The following is a 14,933-nucleotide window of genomic DNA, read 5'->3' on the forward strand; positions in this document are numbered from 1 at the left end:
TGCCTGCTTGGGTTTCTGCTCCTCAGAGTAATCTGGGAGGCGTTCCAGAAGAGCAGCAGGAGCGCAGCACTGCTCGCTGTCCTTCCAGTCAGCACGGCCTGGGGTGAACACGGGCCTTGAGAGAGGACATCCACTCCTGCTCCGTAGCAAGGAACAGTGAGAGAAGCCCTGTCCCTGCGCCAGAGCAAGATTTTGTGGTGTTTAAACCGGTTCCTTGTGAGCGAGATCCAGGCTGTGACCATTTGGCTGCCCTCAGCTCCCATCCCCCTAGGGTAGCGATTGGCTTTCTGTGCTTTTTAAAAGACCTTTAGCTCGTAGGAGGGTTTTAGGTACTGGTTTTCACCTAGAACTGCCCAGCGCGACGCGGGTCCCACGAAGCCCCGGTGCTGACGCAGCGCGGCCCGACTCTGTCAGCGCCGCCCCCGCGCCTCGCGCCTCGTGCGGCCACATGAGAGAGAAGGGGAGGCGACGGGGGGAAGCGCAGTGTGAGTTGCGCCATCGGTGGCGGGGCGCGGGGGTGCGAGTCCTTCGGCGGCGAAAGGAGCAGTGGCGACGGGGCTCGGGGCGAGCAGCTCAGCGGGACCGCGTTGGGAGAGCTGCCGTGCCGGCGGCGGGCGGGAAGGGGAGGAGGCGACCCACCGGGCGCGGGCAGCCTGAGGCGGGGGTGCGCTGCTGCGGCCGCGGAGCTGCGCCCCCCTGAGGGAGAAGAAGGAGCAGCGCAGCCGCCCCACTCTGCGCAGGGGACACGCGGCCGGCGGACGTCGTAGCGTCAGCAACTTGTAGAGCCCGGGCGAGAAGGAGAAATACGGCGTGGGTAGGTGCTGCCGACCCCCGTCCCGCTGCCCTGCCGTCTTGCCCGGCCTCGGGGCGCCGCCTGCTCCGGGGCCCGGTGGTGCCCACCGGCAGAGAACGTTAGCTGTTCGCTATATAATAATAGAAGTAGGCAGCATGTGCCTGGTTGTCTCCCTAAACATATCATTACCATTAGGGATTGTCTGTATAGGGTTTTTTAAGTTCCGCCGTGGGTTGTGGTCATCGGCTTCTGCAAAACTTCTGCAAATATGAAAAATGCCCTCTGCCTTGCTACAGAGATATGAGCCACGCTGCTGATGTGTGCTTTGGACTGTTGGCTCGCACACAGAAGTTGCAGTGCTGGTGATGCTTCAAGCAAACTCAGGACATGCCAGCAAGCAGCAGAATGCAATGCTTTAGGTTAGTGTAGCACCCTCTTGGTTTGGTGTGTCCCACACAGCTTCTGTAATATGCAGATGAATCAAGAATTCACTGTTGTTTAAGAAAAGCTCATTGAGTGTAGTGTGTTAGAGGAGAAGCTGTGAGGCAAAATCTAATCACCGGGATTATGTAAAATTAACAGACTGCATTGCGCACTGTGTGGTGGTTTGGAGGATGCAAAGTTTCTGAAACTTGCTCGAGTGTGAAGCCCTGGTGTAAAGCCAAGCCTCTTGTCATGGTGCTAAACTTGCAGTTATTGTTGCAGTTTGTGGTTCCGGAAACAATTCCTCATCTTCCACATCGTGTTGGTTTTCCTCCTTTCTGTGGTTGTTTTTCCTTGCTGTGAGATGCTGGCATGGTGAGTTTGGGATTCAGGGGGTTTGAGCTCTGCTCGGCCAGTGAGAGTGGGTGGGAAACATTGTTCATGTCGGAAGTTTGGTGCCACAGGTGGAGGCAGTGCTGAGGCTGCATAGGGAGCTCTGTTAGCCCTCCGTGCCAGATGCACTGTGCTGCAGAAGGTGTAGGTGGAGTTTTGTTGCTGGGAGATGCGCTGCCAAAAATATAAAAGGGAAATAAAGTAGGTTTTGATTTCTTGAAATCTTGGTGATTTAAATTATTCCGCCTCCACAAACGAAAGAATGTGTGCTGAAGGAATTTTCTTGGCATGAGTTATTAGTATGAGCTTCTCTCTTGGGTTTTATTAATTTGTTTGATTTATCACTCTTCATCCCAAGAAACCCACTGTGCTCAGTTGTACTTTTCTCCATGAACTCCTCAAGCTCTGAAATGTTTCTGATGTGCCTTTGCACTGAGGCAGTATGTGTCACATCCTTGTTGGGGGAGGGGGAGGAAAATATGTGTCAAACCCCTGCAACACATCACACAGCTCTCTGGTGAAACACAGCAGTTCCCCTGAGCAGGCCTGGCTGCCTGCTCTGTGCTTTGGGCACAGGAACACTGTGCCTCAATGTAGAGAATTTGGATGCAGTTCTCTTTATTGAAAGCAACTCTTGATTTGTGCCTTCCTTTCATCTCACTCTGGGTGACAAATGATGAAATATGTCGACAGTCCACGAAACTGCAGCATTACCTCTTTAACATGGTCTTCTGATGTGGAATACTGATGGGAAAACCACAAAACTGTGACATTTACATCTTTTTCAGGAGATTTCCCCTCGCACTGTGTCAATACAGAAGGGTTTTCTTGTAGTCTGCAGTGGCTTTCAAAGAGTTTCAGAAGACATTTGTCACTCACTTGCTGGCACCCTTTGCAGCTACACCGACTTGTTACTGCATGAGAATTGATTAAAGTAATTGATGGAACATCAGAAGCTTTCTGGCACTTCCAAAGTTCTAATGCCTGTATAGCTGCAGCTGAAGAAGCCTTGGATGCCTGCAGCTCTGTGCAGCACTGCCTGGCTTGCACAAAAGTCCTCACATACTTTTGCAGCAAAGATACTAAAAAATCGCTTTGGATATTCAAAATAAAGAAGTGGAAAAACTCCATGACGCAGCTGAAGTTCTTCCTTGATTGCTCGTCCCTGCTACTACCTGCAGTCTGCTGCGATCGTTTCTCTTCAGCTCCCTGTAGAAATGCTTGTATGCAGCTCCTGTGCTCCCAGCTGCTGTTGGGAATGAATGCCCTGGGGATGGCAGCAGCTCTCCTGTGGGCACTGCTGGGCACAGCCCATTGTATACACTGCTGCTCAGCTCTCCAAGTGCGTTATTGCAGATAACGAACTCCAGCCCGTTAGTGCTCCAGTGGTTCTGAAGCAGCCTCTCTCTTAAAGTATTAGTTGCATTAGGCTTCTGAAGCAAATCTTCTGTAACAACAGTGAATTAAAAGAAAAAGCTAAGTGGGTGAAAAAGACACTAGTAAATAACTGCTAATTAAAAATATGGCAAATGCTTGTGAGCTGATTACCTAATTAATTAAGCTGCAAATTTTTGCTGCTTTGTATGTACAAGGAGCATTTAGGTGATGCTCAAAAAAAACAAACAACCCCAAACCAAAGATCTACATAGTTGATGCTGTACTTTGTGGCTGACCATGCTACATGTGTGGGTGCTAAATCACAGGGAAGCGCAAAGACCTGCCTGCATGAACAGCACCTGCTGTTGCTTTGTTTGGAGTTACTGGGGTTAAAATCTGTTGATTGCTTTATTTGCATAAAGTGATTTTTGTGTATTTATTTTAATTATTGAGTAGGTAATAGTAAGAAGTAAGTCTCTAAGCAGGAATGCGCAGAACAAATGCTTCTCTTGCTGCTAGGAAAGGCTGGAGCATCTTAATGTCCTAGTTCCAGGTCTGTACTGTAGCTTCCGCATTTTGATCAGTCTCTTCATTTTTTTCCTCTGCTGCTATATATTGGCCTGGGCATCTTGCAACACATAGTAACGTATGGAAAAGCAAGACTGTAAAACTCAGAAAAAGTCTGCCTTGCCTCCATGCAGCTCCTGCCATCGTGCTCAGTTCTTGTCGTGAATTAGTCACACAACACAGGGTTCTCTTGCCAGAAAGATTTTATTGCTCTAATGATCATGATCATGATGTATGTCTCTCTCTCTACTTTTTAAAGCTAGTCTTTTATATTCTAACACGCATATTCAGTACATTTCCACTAACAATCCATTGGCTAGAAAGCAAGCAAATTCCTTAACAAGTCTTCATATCAGAGAATTCATAAGCAGAGGGTTATGACTGGGTATAAGAAATATTATGACATCTTATGACTGGGTATAAGAAACCCCTGTTTATTCAGACTCTCTGTCCTCTCCGGAGCCTCATTACCAACAAGTCAGGACTTGACGAGGCCGAGCTGACCTCTCTATCTCCCACATCTCTTCCTTCTTTACTAATGAAAAAAGCATGATTTAAAGCTTGTATCATTTTCCGAGCACACTGTAGTAAGCAAGGAGTGCAAACTAAAATACAGAGAAAAGCAATAAGACAAACTAACCCTATCTTTAACACATTCTGTATCCACACTCCTGGGTTTCTGAAGAAGCTTCCAAATATATCCAACCTGTCATCAACCTGTAATTTCTTAACTCCTTTCTGCAAATCCTGAATGCTCTTATATATTGATTTTGGATGTTCTGACAAATTCATGCAGCACATGCCATCAAAATCCTGACACCCATGACCTTGAGCTAACAGCAAGAAGTTTATAGCAGCACGATTTTGTAATGTAGCATGTTGTACTGAGTCTTTATCTAGTAGCAGTCCACTTAGAGCCAAGGAAGTAGCATTTGTTTGCTTGGCTAGCCAGCATCCAAGTTTTTTAAGCGTGCTCAATGCTTTAACTGATGCAACGCCAGGGGCTAAAAAGGATGCTGCTGCTATTCCCCCAGGATTCCAAAATTCTACGTTATCCTTGCATTCTGATTGAAAAGCATGTCCAGCTTGCTTAAAGCGCTTTTGATGGTGAGTAATCATAGAGATATTAGGTGTTAGTAAAGTTAGTCTTCCCAAACTGCATGGACCTCCTTTGATGTGAGAGGGGATAGCAGACCATGCTCTGTCCCCACAAATGAGAAAAACTCCTGCTGGCAAGCTAAGCGGATGGCTACTAGATCTTGAGAAGTTAGGTGAAGTATAATTACACCAAGCAGAATGATTTCTATAAGCAGCTAAACTGGAATTAACACACTGAACTAATGATTGGTTCTTTCCGCTGTAGTTAAAATACAAACAATAATCCATTTTAACCGAACCCAACAGTTCCAGTTCTTGTGGTTCCAGATTGCTCTGTTGCAGACGTAGTACCCATCCATCCCATTTGTCGACTACTGCGCTCGTGTTGAATGCTATCTCAGCAATGGAGTTTGGGATGGGCCATTTGTCTAGGGGTTGTCCCACCAAACATGAGAACGGGTTTCCTGGTGACGCAGTTGACAAACAGAGTGTGTCTTGTCCCATCTTGTTGGCGAGGGTGACCCATACGTTCTGCTTTGGTTGAGCTGGAATCCAAAACGCTGATGAGAGCGCGATGATCATGTTACAGCAGATGATGAAAGGGATGGCTGTACCCATCTCAGGCCGGTTCCTGTTGAAACACAAGCATAACCTCAACCCCAAGTTATCAACAAATAAGGTCCTTCTCATTGTTTGGAGCTTATATTTTTTACCATAACCTGTGCTTTTGCCTTGCCAGGAGTTAAGGTATTACAGCCAAAAAAATGCCTGGACTTCTATTGTCCTGCGATTTAGAAAATTGAGAACATAGCATTCTTCAGCTACTCCTTCCTGCAGAGTCATACCCTTGCTCCCCCCTTTTTTGTTTTTGAAGCATGGCCTTTAAGTACCACAGGTTCGTTTGATAATAGCTTGGCCTGTGGGAGAGTGGGGTAAGCCTGTCAGGTGCCAAATTTCTAAAGAGGTCAGTCCTCGAAGGTTAACTCCTATAGAAGGTGTTGGTACAACAGTTTGACAGTCTGCGGTATGTTCTGCCTGGCCTGATCTGTGGTCAGTTGAAAGGCATGCTGCAATGCCTTTGCATTTTGATGATAAAAATCATGAGATAACCATGGTTGGGCAAACTGATCAGGAACAACAGTTGCTCCTGCCAGTTTGTCCGCCTGTGCATTACCCTTGGAAATGGGGCCTGGCAGAGGGGAGTGAGAACGAACATGCTGAATGAAGTAAGATTCTGAGCGATTATCTAGAAGCCATTTTAAGTGCAAAAGAAGTGCAAACAACTGCACGTTAGTTGTCTCCTTTAGATAAGGGTGTGCCGGTCGCATTACAGTGCCTGCAACATAAGCAGAATCTGTTATTATGTTGATGGGTTCTGACCATCGCTCGAACACACTGCATGTTCCACAACTTGTGGAGAGCCGGTGGTGACATGGACGTCACTCTCCCAGGTCCTGGCAGTATCTTTCCATACAATGACTGCGTGGCCAGTCCTGCAGGATCCATCTGCAAAAACACTAAGAGCACCTACAAGAGGGGTTAATGATAATTTAGAAACTGGTAACAAATACACAGTGAGAAGAGATTGTAAAAGCTTGTGCGCTGGCAGATGAATACTGATCTGCCCTGAAAACCCCACCAGTGCACACTGTAGCTGTTGTGACATGCGGAACACAAAGTCCCATTGCTTGAGATCAAATGGAACATAGATTGTTTCTGGATCTGTGCCATCTAAAGCTAATAAATGCTCCCTTCCCCTGCAAATGACCATAGTTACCATATCAACTCTGGAGGTAACAATCTTAGCAAATTTGTGTGGCAAAAATGCCCATTCTAAAATTACCAACGGGTTGGGATCCCCTTGACCCACTGCGCTAACAGTCCATAGGGCTGGAAAGGAGAACTAGTAACAAAAAGACTGATAGGATGATCAGGTTTTCTTCAGTGTTCTGTTTGCTGGGTCATCTTCGAGATGGCAGTATTCAGTACTGTCACTGCTGCTGGTGTCTAATGTTGTGGTGATGATAAGCCTGGATCTCCTTCCAGTAATCTGAAGAGAGGATGAAGACCTGTAGAAATTCCCACTAGGGAACACACCCAATTTATAGCCCCTAAGAACTTTTGCAGATCGTTTAAGATGTTAATTTGGTACTCTGAGTCTGAGGCTGGATTCGAGTCAGTGAAATCCTCCAGCCCAGATGTAGCCAAGGTAGTGTCTTTTGGATTTTGTTCTGTGCAATCTGCAATCCTGCATGAGTTGCTGCTGTTATAATCAGTGACACAACTTTAGTCACCGTCACCTCTGTTGGTGTGGCAACCAGGATATCATCCATGTTGTGATATATGCAGACATCGGGAAACCTTTGGCGTAACAGGAGATAAAACAGTGTCAATAAGTTGTTGACAAGTGGTCGGGCGTTCTTTATGTCCTGAGGCAACACAGTCCAATGGTATCTGCGATGGGGTTCCCCATTGTTAATAGAGGGAATTGAAAATGCAAATGTGGTGCATCATCAGAGCACAGTGGGATGTTAAAAAAATAAGTCTTTTAAGTCTCTTGCTATTATTGGCCATGATTGCGGAAGCATAGTGGGGGAAAGCAGCCCTGGTTGCAAAGTGCCCGTATCTTCAGTAATAGCATTAATCTTTCTGAGATCGGGTACCAGTCTCCATTCCCTCATCGTTTTTTGATCACAAAAGCAGGGGAATTCCATGGGCTTTTAGTCAGCATTATATGTCCAGCTGTTACTTGTTCTTGAACAAGGATATTTAACTGCAGTAATTTTTCTTGGGATAGGGGCCACTGGTCCACCCACATGGGTGTATCAGTTTTCCATACTGAACATGGGATTTGCTGCAAGGCAGTGGCCCCTGGGAGAAATCCATACTGATGGAGAATCCCCACTGTCCCATACAATCTCTCCCCCACAGAGTGACAGGGCCATGTGAGACACAAGGTTTCACGGAGGCAGCTCTGCCTTCTGGCCCAATGATTATAAGAAATGCTGCGCTTTGTTTTGGCACGGTGTGCCCCCCTATGCCTGTTAGTACTGCATTGGGATTCATAAGTGGGCACTGTGGTGGCCAGAGTGTCACAGGGATGATCATAACATCTGCACCGCTGTCAGGGATGCCTATCACTTTTAGCTCTTGTTTCCCTTATCACAGCACGCAAGTCAGATTTGGTCTCCCCTGCGAGACTTTCTGAAACCAGAAAGCCTGAGGTTCACTGGTTGATCCAAAGCTATTGTCACTCCATGGGATGTTGGTTCATTGGGGCGGGTTAGGCTTAAAGTAAATCAGTTGTGCTATATGACTTCCCACAGGGACAGTGCAAGGTGGGGTTGGTGTCCACAGCATTATCTTTATTTTCCCAGTGTAATCTGCATCAATAACACCAGGCAAAACAAAAAGACCCACCTACGTTGCAGAAGACTGTCCGATTAAGAGTGCTGCCATGACATTTCCCAGCGGTCCATAAATTCCCGTGGGGGCTAAGGCGACAGTGGTATCATTTAGGACTGTGTCTGAGGAGGTGGCTAAGTCCACACCGGCACTACCCCGGGTTCTGGCATACAAGCTGCAGCAGATGCTTGAGGGGAGTTTACTGTCATTGTGCACCCCCCCTCGTGCTTCTCTGTGAGTTTCCCACTGGAGGAAGCAGCTGGCCATTGATACCACATTTTGACCAACAATCTCATGCTCTGTGATTGCTCTTCTTGCATCTTGGGCATAATTCTGATTTCCTGTCCTTCCGCAGACACTTTGCGCAAACGTGACCAAATTGGTTACAGCCAAAACATCTGCGCTGCTGGTTAAGAGATAAAGTGGCAGACGCCTGGGCCATGAGTGCAGCTTGGTGCATGTCAACATTTGTACAGGCATTAATAGTGGGATACTAATCAGTAGTGGGATTTTTTAAAGCAAGTAACATCTTCTGGCAATCAACGTTTGCATTTTCAATTGCTAGCTGTTGAAATATGAAAGCTCTTGCCTGCGTCTTATTGACCTGCTTCTTTAGCCAATTCTTAAGCCTGTCCAGAAATGTTATATATGGTTCTTGGTGCTGCTGTTTGATGCTCACAAAAGACTGTCTCTGCTCCCCCGCCTCAGGCACGGCTCAAAGGGCACGCATTGCCAGCTGCTTAACTTGCTGTAGCCCTTCTGCAGGAATTCTCACCTGCTGAGCTGGGGTGGAGAAATTCCCCTCCCCCATCAAAGCACTCACACCTACAGCCCTGAGCGGATTTCTCTGCGGCAGTGCTTGATTTTCAGTCGCCTGGGTCTGCCAATCCTCTGTTTTGATTCCCACATAGTATACTGCATATCGGTCATGATAAGATGACACATCATTTTAAAATCACGTGGTGTGAGAATGGAGCTATTACATATGGGTTGAGTCAAATTCACAGTATACGGGGAACTGATGCAGTGGTCTGTGACCATACGCTGTAAATCTCACAGGATACTACACGATATAGCCTCCCACCATGACTCTTGTTCTGGGTCTGTAATTACAGGAAATGCCCGTAACATATCCCTGTCTCCAGCTTTCCTAGCCTCCTTCTGAACGAGCGCCCATGCATTGTGTGGATCGTGGGGAAACAGATGCAGCTCTTCATCAGTTTGTCGGGCCAGGATCAGTGAGATTATCAGGGCCCTCAGGAGCGTGGTGGCAAGCCCCCCCACGGTGTTGGTAACGAGGGGGTTGCTGTCACAACGGGTAAATCTGAGGAGGACTCTGCAGCTCCTTCATCCTCGGGTGGACTGGGGTGACCAACAATAGGCCCACATGACTTTTTAAAGCTTCAAAAATTTTTCTCCAGGTTTCTTGCAACCCAGACACCTGTAGAGGATATGTCCAACAATTTCACCCCGATCCCCTCCCATGTCTCTGGCTTGTAAACTGTCTGACTGGTGATGGAGGGATCCTTTCTGGTGGCCCACACAAACATTTGCTGTAGATCAGGGGAGGATACTGACACCCCCCGCCGCTTGAGTATATACTGAGAGGTAACTAGGACGTTTTTCTGTTCCAGGGTCATTTTGTTCCCCATAGTGCGCACACTTACCTTCGTCCAGTGAGAGGCAATCGAATAGAAGGGATGATCTTCTGTCCGCTGTGTTTATCTCAGCACTCCCCTATACGGGCTTTCCACGTTTTTCTCAGTGTCTGACGCGTTTTTTCTCAACACCTGACGTGTATTTTTCGATGTGTTCTGGACCAGTCAGTCTTCAAGTTAGGCTGAGTCTCTGGTCTGGTCCCTGTTTGGGTGCCAATTGTCGTGAGTTAGTCTCACGACACAGGGTTTTCTTGCCAGGAAGATTTCTTTATTGCTGTAATAATCTTGATGTATGTCTCTCTCTACTTTCTAAAGCAAGCCTTTTATATTGTAACACGCATATTCAGTACATTTCCACTAGCAATCCATTGGCTAGAAAGCAAGCAAATTCCATAACAAGTCTTCATAATCAGCAGAGAGATTATCTTATGGCTGGGTACAAAACACCCCTGTTTATTCAGACCCTCTATCTCCTTTCCAGGGCCTCATTATCAACAAGTAGAGACTCGATGAGGTCGAGCTGACCTCTCCATCTCCCACAAGTTCTCACTTCCTCACGTGTTATACAGTGAGTAGGTGAAGGAGTACTTTGAGGTGATTGACACTATAGATTCCTTGCATCACCAGATCAGTTTATTGCACGTTTAAAATGAAAAGTTCCAGAGAGATGGAGAAAAGCCTCTCAAAAATTGGGAAAATCTCCCTGTTTGTTGGAGGGGCCCTGGACAGCTTGGTCTGCTGGGTTCAGCCAGCCCAAGGCAGGGATGGGGCTGGAAGGTCCCTTCTAACGCAAGCCACTCTACTGTTCTGTGAGTTGGTAAATTGGGAAGCAATATCAGTCACTGCAATGGGTCCTGTGTTGTGGGATGTACATTGTATTTCATCTTCTCCTTCTTACCTTGCTGCCAGTAGCTGTAATGGTCTGGCAGCAGTAGGAATGTGACTAAGGATATTCTTCGGTGATGTGTCTTGGGACCGAAGCCATACGGAGGCGTGTGCTCAGAAACCTCAGAGTAACAGTTTTCTGGGAGATGGTGGTAGTTGTGGGCTTGCTGATTTGTCTGGAAAACTAGGTGGTCAGTGCATTGGAGTAGTTCTGAGTTCTGAGATTTTGCCCTGAAGAGCACAGCTTTTCTTTGTGGACTTGAGAATGAGCAAATGAATTAATTGGTTGGGGTCATAAAAGAGGTACATAAATGTTATTTGACTGAATGAGAAATGAATCACCCTTCGAAATGCCTGCAGAAGAGAACAGCTCCTGAGGGGTGTGTGAGCAGAGACTTTCAGTATAGACAGGAAAGCCTAGCAAGGCTTCATTTAGTGGAACAAGCAGTGCAGTTTCAGTTCAGTGTACGTCTGTACTTCTGTTACTGAGATAGCCTGTCATTGGATATACTGTTTTGTGCGAAGAAATGAGTGTGTCTTGGCTCATTTACCTTAGAAAACAGCAACCAGACGACAGCATAGCTATTCGTATGAAAAACTGTTCTTCAGAGCTGAATGAGAAGTGACCTAATACTAGTTTGAGATCATCTAAATGCTAGCTGCCCATGTTATGGTAGAAGCTAGCCAAGATTTTCAAAGTACAGGAGAAATAAAGTTGAAAAGGTTTTCAGATAGTGTGTGAAGGCAAGGGACCAGGCAGTTATTTTAGCAGTTTATTGTGTGGTTTGTATGGAATGTTGTGTGATGCTGGTGTAAAGATTTGGAGTGTTGCAATATGGGTTCTAACTTTTGTTGCTTTGATGTTTTTCAGAGCACTTTGCTTGCTCATGGTTATGCTGTAGGGTGTGTTTGGCCAGTGCCTTCAGGACTTCTGGTATTTGCTGGTGGAATGGGGAAAAAGCTCTCTGGCCTGTTCACAATCAGGCTTATCTCCTAAGGATGGCAATTCTCAGGTGTACAAGCTATGTGTCCTCACCTACCAGTATCTCTCCACCAGTGATGAGCAACGTTTTATGATGGGAGTTGGCAGTTTCAGACATACACTTCCTACAAATGTTATGAAAGTTGCTGATGGGATAAGAAGGGAAGAATTTTCTAGTGATTTGCAATACGAATGCAAGTAAGCAGTTGCTGATTCACTCAAAAGAATAGGTAAGAAAGTTCCCTCAGGAGTTTTCCTAGTCCAACTTGTTGGTTTTTTTTTCTGGAGGACGTGGAGGGGGAGCTGTTAGTGTGAGTGTGGAGTGACTGGGAGGCACTTTTTGGGCAGGAATGGAGATGAGTAGAGACTGGCACTGCCTTGGCTTTGTCGTGGGGTTACATATGAAAGGGAATGAGAATAGATTGCCCGATTGTAGGAGTATAGGCTTTGTGCACATTCAAGAAATAAGTTCATTGGTTTACTTCTGTTGTGTAGCTGTGCTTTGGAATAGTCTCAGTGAAATTATTTGTTGGCATTTAAGTGCCCACAGAAAGAGGATCTTTGGAAATGAGGAAGGATGTTTCTTCTCCTTATCTGCATGAGCACATGTGATGGACCTACAGCAGTTTTTCTGATTGGGATGTTAACCAGTGGTTTGCGATAGTTCTGGTGGGAAAGAGCTGTAAAGGCCTGTAGACCTCCAGCCTTTACTATAATCAAAGTTATGTATAGCATTTCATAGATTAAATGGGACATCTTCTCAGGTTGTAATTTTCACTGTGCGAGAGGTTGAAGGAAGCATGCAGTATGATCTTGTTCAAAGGCAGGTGCACTGATTGCTTTTGTTATGATCACTACCTTTTTCTCTTATTCTGTTTCAAAATCCGTGTGCACGCTGAACTTCAAGGCACAGCGATGGAAGACCTCAACTGAGTGACTGATGTTAGAATCCAACCTCCCTTCAGGTGTTTGGAAGCCAAAATCAACTCTATAATCTCTGAGATCCTGGAAGCTCTGTGCAACTGTAGTTCCTTCCTCTTAAGATAACCTGTGTTATCTTAAACAGTCTCTAGTCAAAACACAATGAAGGCGATAGGAAGGCTGATAGCTATGGACACAGCAGACTGAGGGCTTTGCAGCACATGGAGGTCATTTCCTCTAGACCTAATTCAGTGCTTCTTCACTTTCTTTTCTAAACTCTTGGAGCACTGGGTCTTAAGGAGAGCTGTGGCACAGAGGCAGATCGGTCTGCTGTCTGTGGTAAGCTGGTACCAGCACTCTAACACAGAAACAAAGGTTTCTCTAAATCTTAGGATGTAGGGAGGCTTATGCACAGTTTTAGTGTTGGTAGTGGTGATTGATATTTTTTTTTCTAAATTTGCTTTTTTTTTAAAATGCAAGTCAGTGAGTTACCCAGCTTAAGTTCCAGATGATTTTGCCTGCTGTTATTTTAATACTCCTCCCCTTTCTGTCTTCTTATCTCATTAATGAAGCCTCACGCACACATCAGAGCCAAACGAACCGCTGTTTGAGCAGGAGCAGGTTCAAAGCAGTAGTGGCTTTTTACAGGCCCGAGAAGTTCTTCAGTTGCAGACTGTGTAGGCTGTGATATTTCAGCTAGGGCTTTCTTCTGGGGTGCAGAAGCTATGTGTGCTCTTATCTGCCATCTTCGTCTCACCCTTCTCCTGATGGGAAATGTGCAAATAGATCGTAACCACCAAGGTAACTTCACGTGACGGAGTTACTCGGCTGTTAGCCAGCAGGGCTGGGAGTTGTATGGTGTTGTCGGTGTCAAATGGGGGGCTAGGGTGGGCAAGGAGGGCAGGAAAGGGCCTGTTTGTGGCTAGCTGTTTTTGGGGAGCTGTGGGGAAGGCAGCACAGCCATTCCTCAAGGATGCCTGGTGATAAGGCAAGGAGCAGTGATCACTTACTGTCAGGGACATGAGATGAGTTCTTGCAGCACTGGTAGCCAAGTGCTTGAGCAGGCTGCCTTGGGAGGCAGTGCCACCTCTGTTGTCCAGCACAGTTGGTACTGAGCTGCTTTCTTATTGTGTCTCCTGGTGTTCAGCAGTACATTGGAGCTCTTGCTGGCTCACGCTATCAGTGAGGAGTGGTGCAGAACAGCACCACAAGGGGTGGGATTCTTCCCTTTGTAGGCTGGCATGAGGCAGCCCCTGTTCCTGCTCTAGGGGGACAAAAATGGGCTGCCATGTTCTTTCCACACAGAGGGAATGGTGTTTGGGTGGGGGACTTCTGTCTCCCAGGAGAAAATGGGGGAGCTGATAGCTGAGAGTCAATGTACATGGGAAGGGTGAGCGACCAGGACTTGTGCCTGCAGGGCTGGGTGCTCAAAGCCAGCTCCTCGATATAGGTAAGACATAGGTGACGTGCAGGAAGGGTGAAACTTCATCAGAAATCTCCGAGCCCCTCGAGAACTCAGTAAGAATTGCAGCCACATCCATTGAGCCAGTGTGATGCATTAGTGTCACAAAAGCAAGGTCAGGGTCATGTACCTTGCTAGTTTCATTTTTGCTGTTCTCCTTCTTTAATCTGAGTGGAAGCATCCTATCCTGGTTAATAATTCATCATGTAAAAGCTCTTGTGCTCTGTTTGCAGCACTTCTTTCAACTTTTCCATATGGTGTTTTGACTTTTTTGGCAAAGGATATGTTTTTGGTAAAGAGGAAGACTGGCGCATGATGGTTTACTGTGGATCTTATACAGTACTGTATATAGCTGTCTTGCCTATTTTCCCAGGATAGTGTTCTGCTGTGCCATGCAGAGAGGGTTTGGAGGTGCCTGAGCTGATGCCAGGAATTGTTAATATCAGTCCTGGGCTTCTGCTCAGAGTGATGGGAGCAAGATGAGCAATTGTGGGTTAAATGTGAGGTTAGGAATATTCATTCCTATGTAGATGGACTGAATGGCATCTGTCTGCAGTGTGCATTCCTTCTAGGTCCTTCTGCAGTGCTGCCTCACATAGCAGCAAAACTTGGCTACTTCCCAGCTTTTCTGGATCACTTAGAAATATTTTAATAAGAACAGGCTTCAGCGTGGATTTGTGTAGAGCTTCCTGGTCAATCTCAGAAATAAATCATCTTTCTCTCTAGTTTTCTTACTAGTTTCTGATCCATGCAAATACCTTCCCCCTTTGTCACAGCTAAGCTCAGTTTCTGCAAGAGCTTTAGATAGCGGGTGTTTCAGAACAGCCACTTTTCTAAAATCCTGGTAGATTGCATTGACTGGATCTTTGTCATCCATATAGCAAGCGGCTTCTTTAATTATCTAATGTGAGGAGTCACTTAACTGTGGTAACTGTGATTACTGGAAAACATGCCCACTCTCTTCTGAAG

The 14,933-nt window shown here is 46.3% G+C and overlaps 1 protein-coding gene and 1 long non-coding RNA gene across 2 annotated transcripts in view; one reads left to right on the plus strand and one right to left on the minus strand.

The window, feature by feature from the left end:
* Nucleotides 1–491: 491 nt before the first annotated feature.
* Nucleotides 492–14,933, plus strand: part of LOC125686700 (uncharacterized) — a 67,660-nt gene continuing 53,218 nt past the window's right edge. The window contains exon 1 of the long non-coding RNA XR_007373870.1: nt 492–814. This is a non-coding gene — a long non-coding RNA (uncharacterized LOC125686700). The remainder of the gene's footprint in view (nt 815–14,933) is intronic.
* LOC125686699 (uncharacterized) lies at nt 3,749–10,116 on the minus strand. The gene is made up of 2 exons (XM_048931018.1): nt 9,724–10,116; nt 3,749–5,282 (listed from the first exon to the last, which is right to left on the minus strand). The coding sequence occupies exon 2, from the start codon at nt 5,267–5,269 to the stop codon at nt 3,992–3,994; it is 1,278 nt and encodes a 425-aa protein (XP_048786975.1). The 5' UTR covers nt 5,270–5,282; nt 9,724–10,116; the 3' UTR covers nt 3,749–3,991.

Source organism: Lagopus muta, chromosome Z (assembly GCF_023343835.1).
Source record: "Lagopus muta isolate bLagMut1 chromosome Z, bLagMut1 primary, whole genome shotgun sequence".
Classification (NCBI taxonomy): domain Eukaryota; kingdom Metazoa; phylum Chordata; class Aves; order Galliformes; family Phasianidae; genus Lagopus; species Lagopus muta.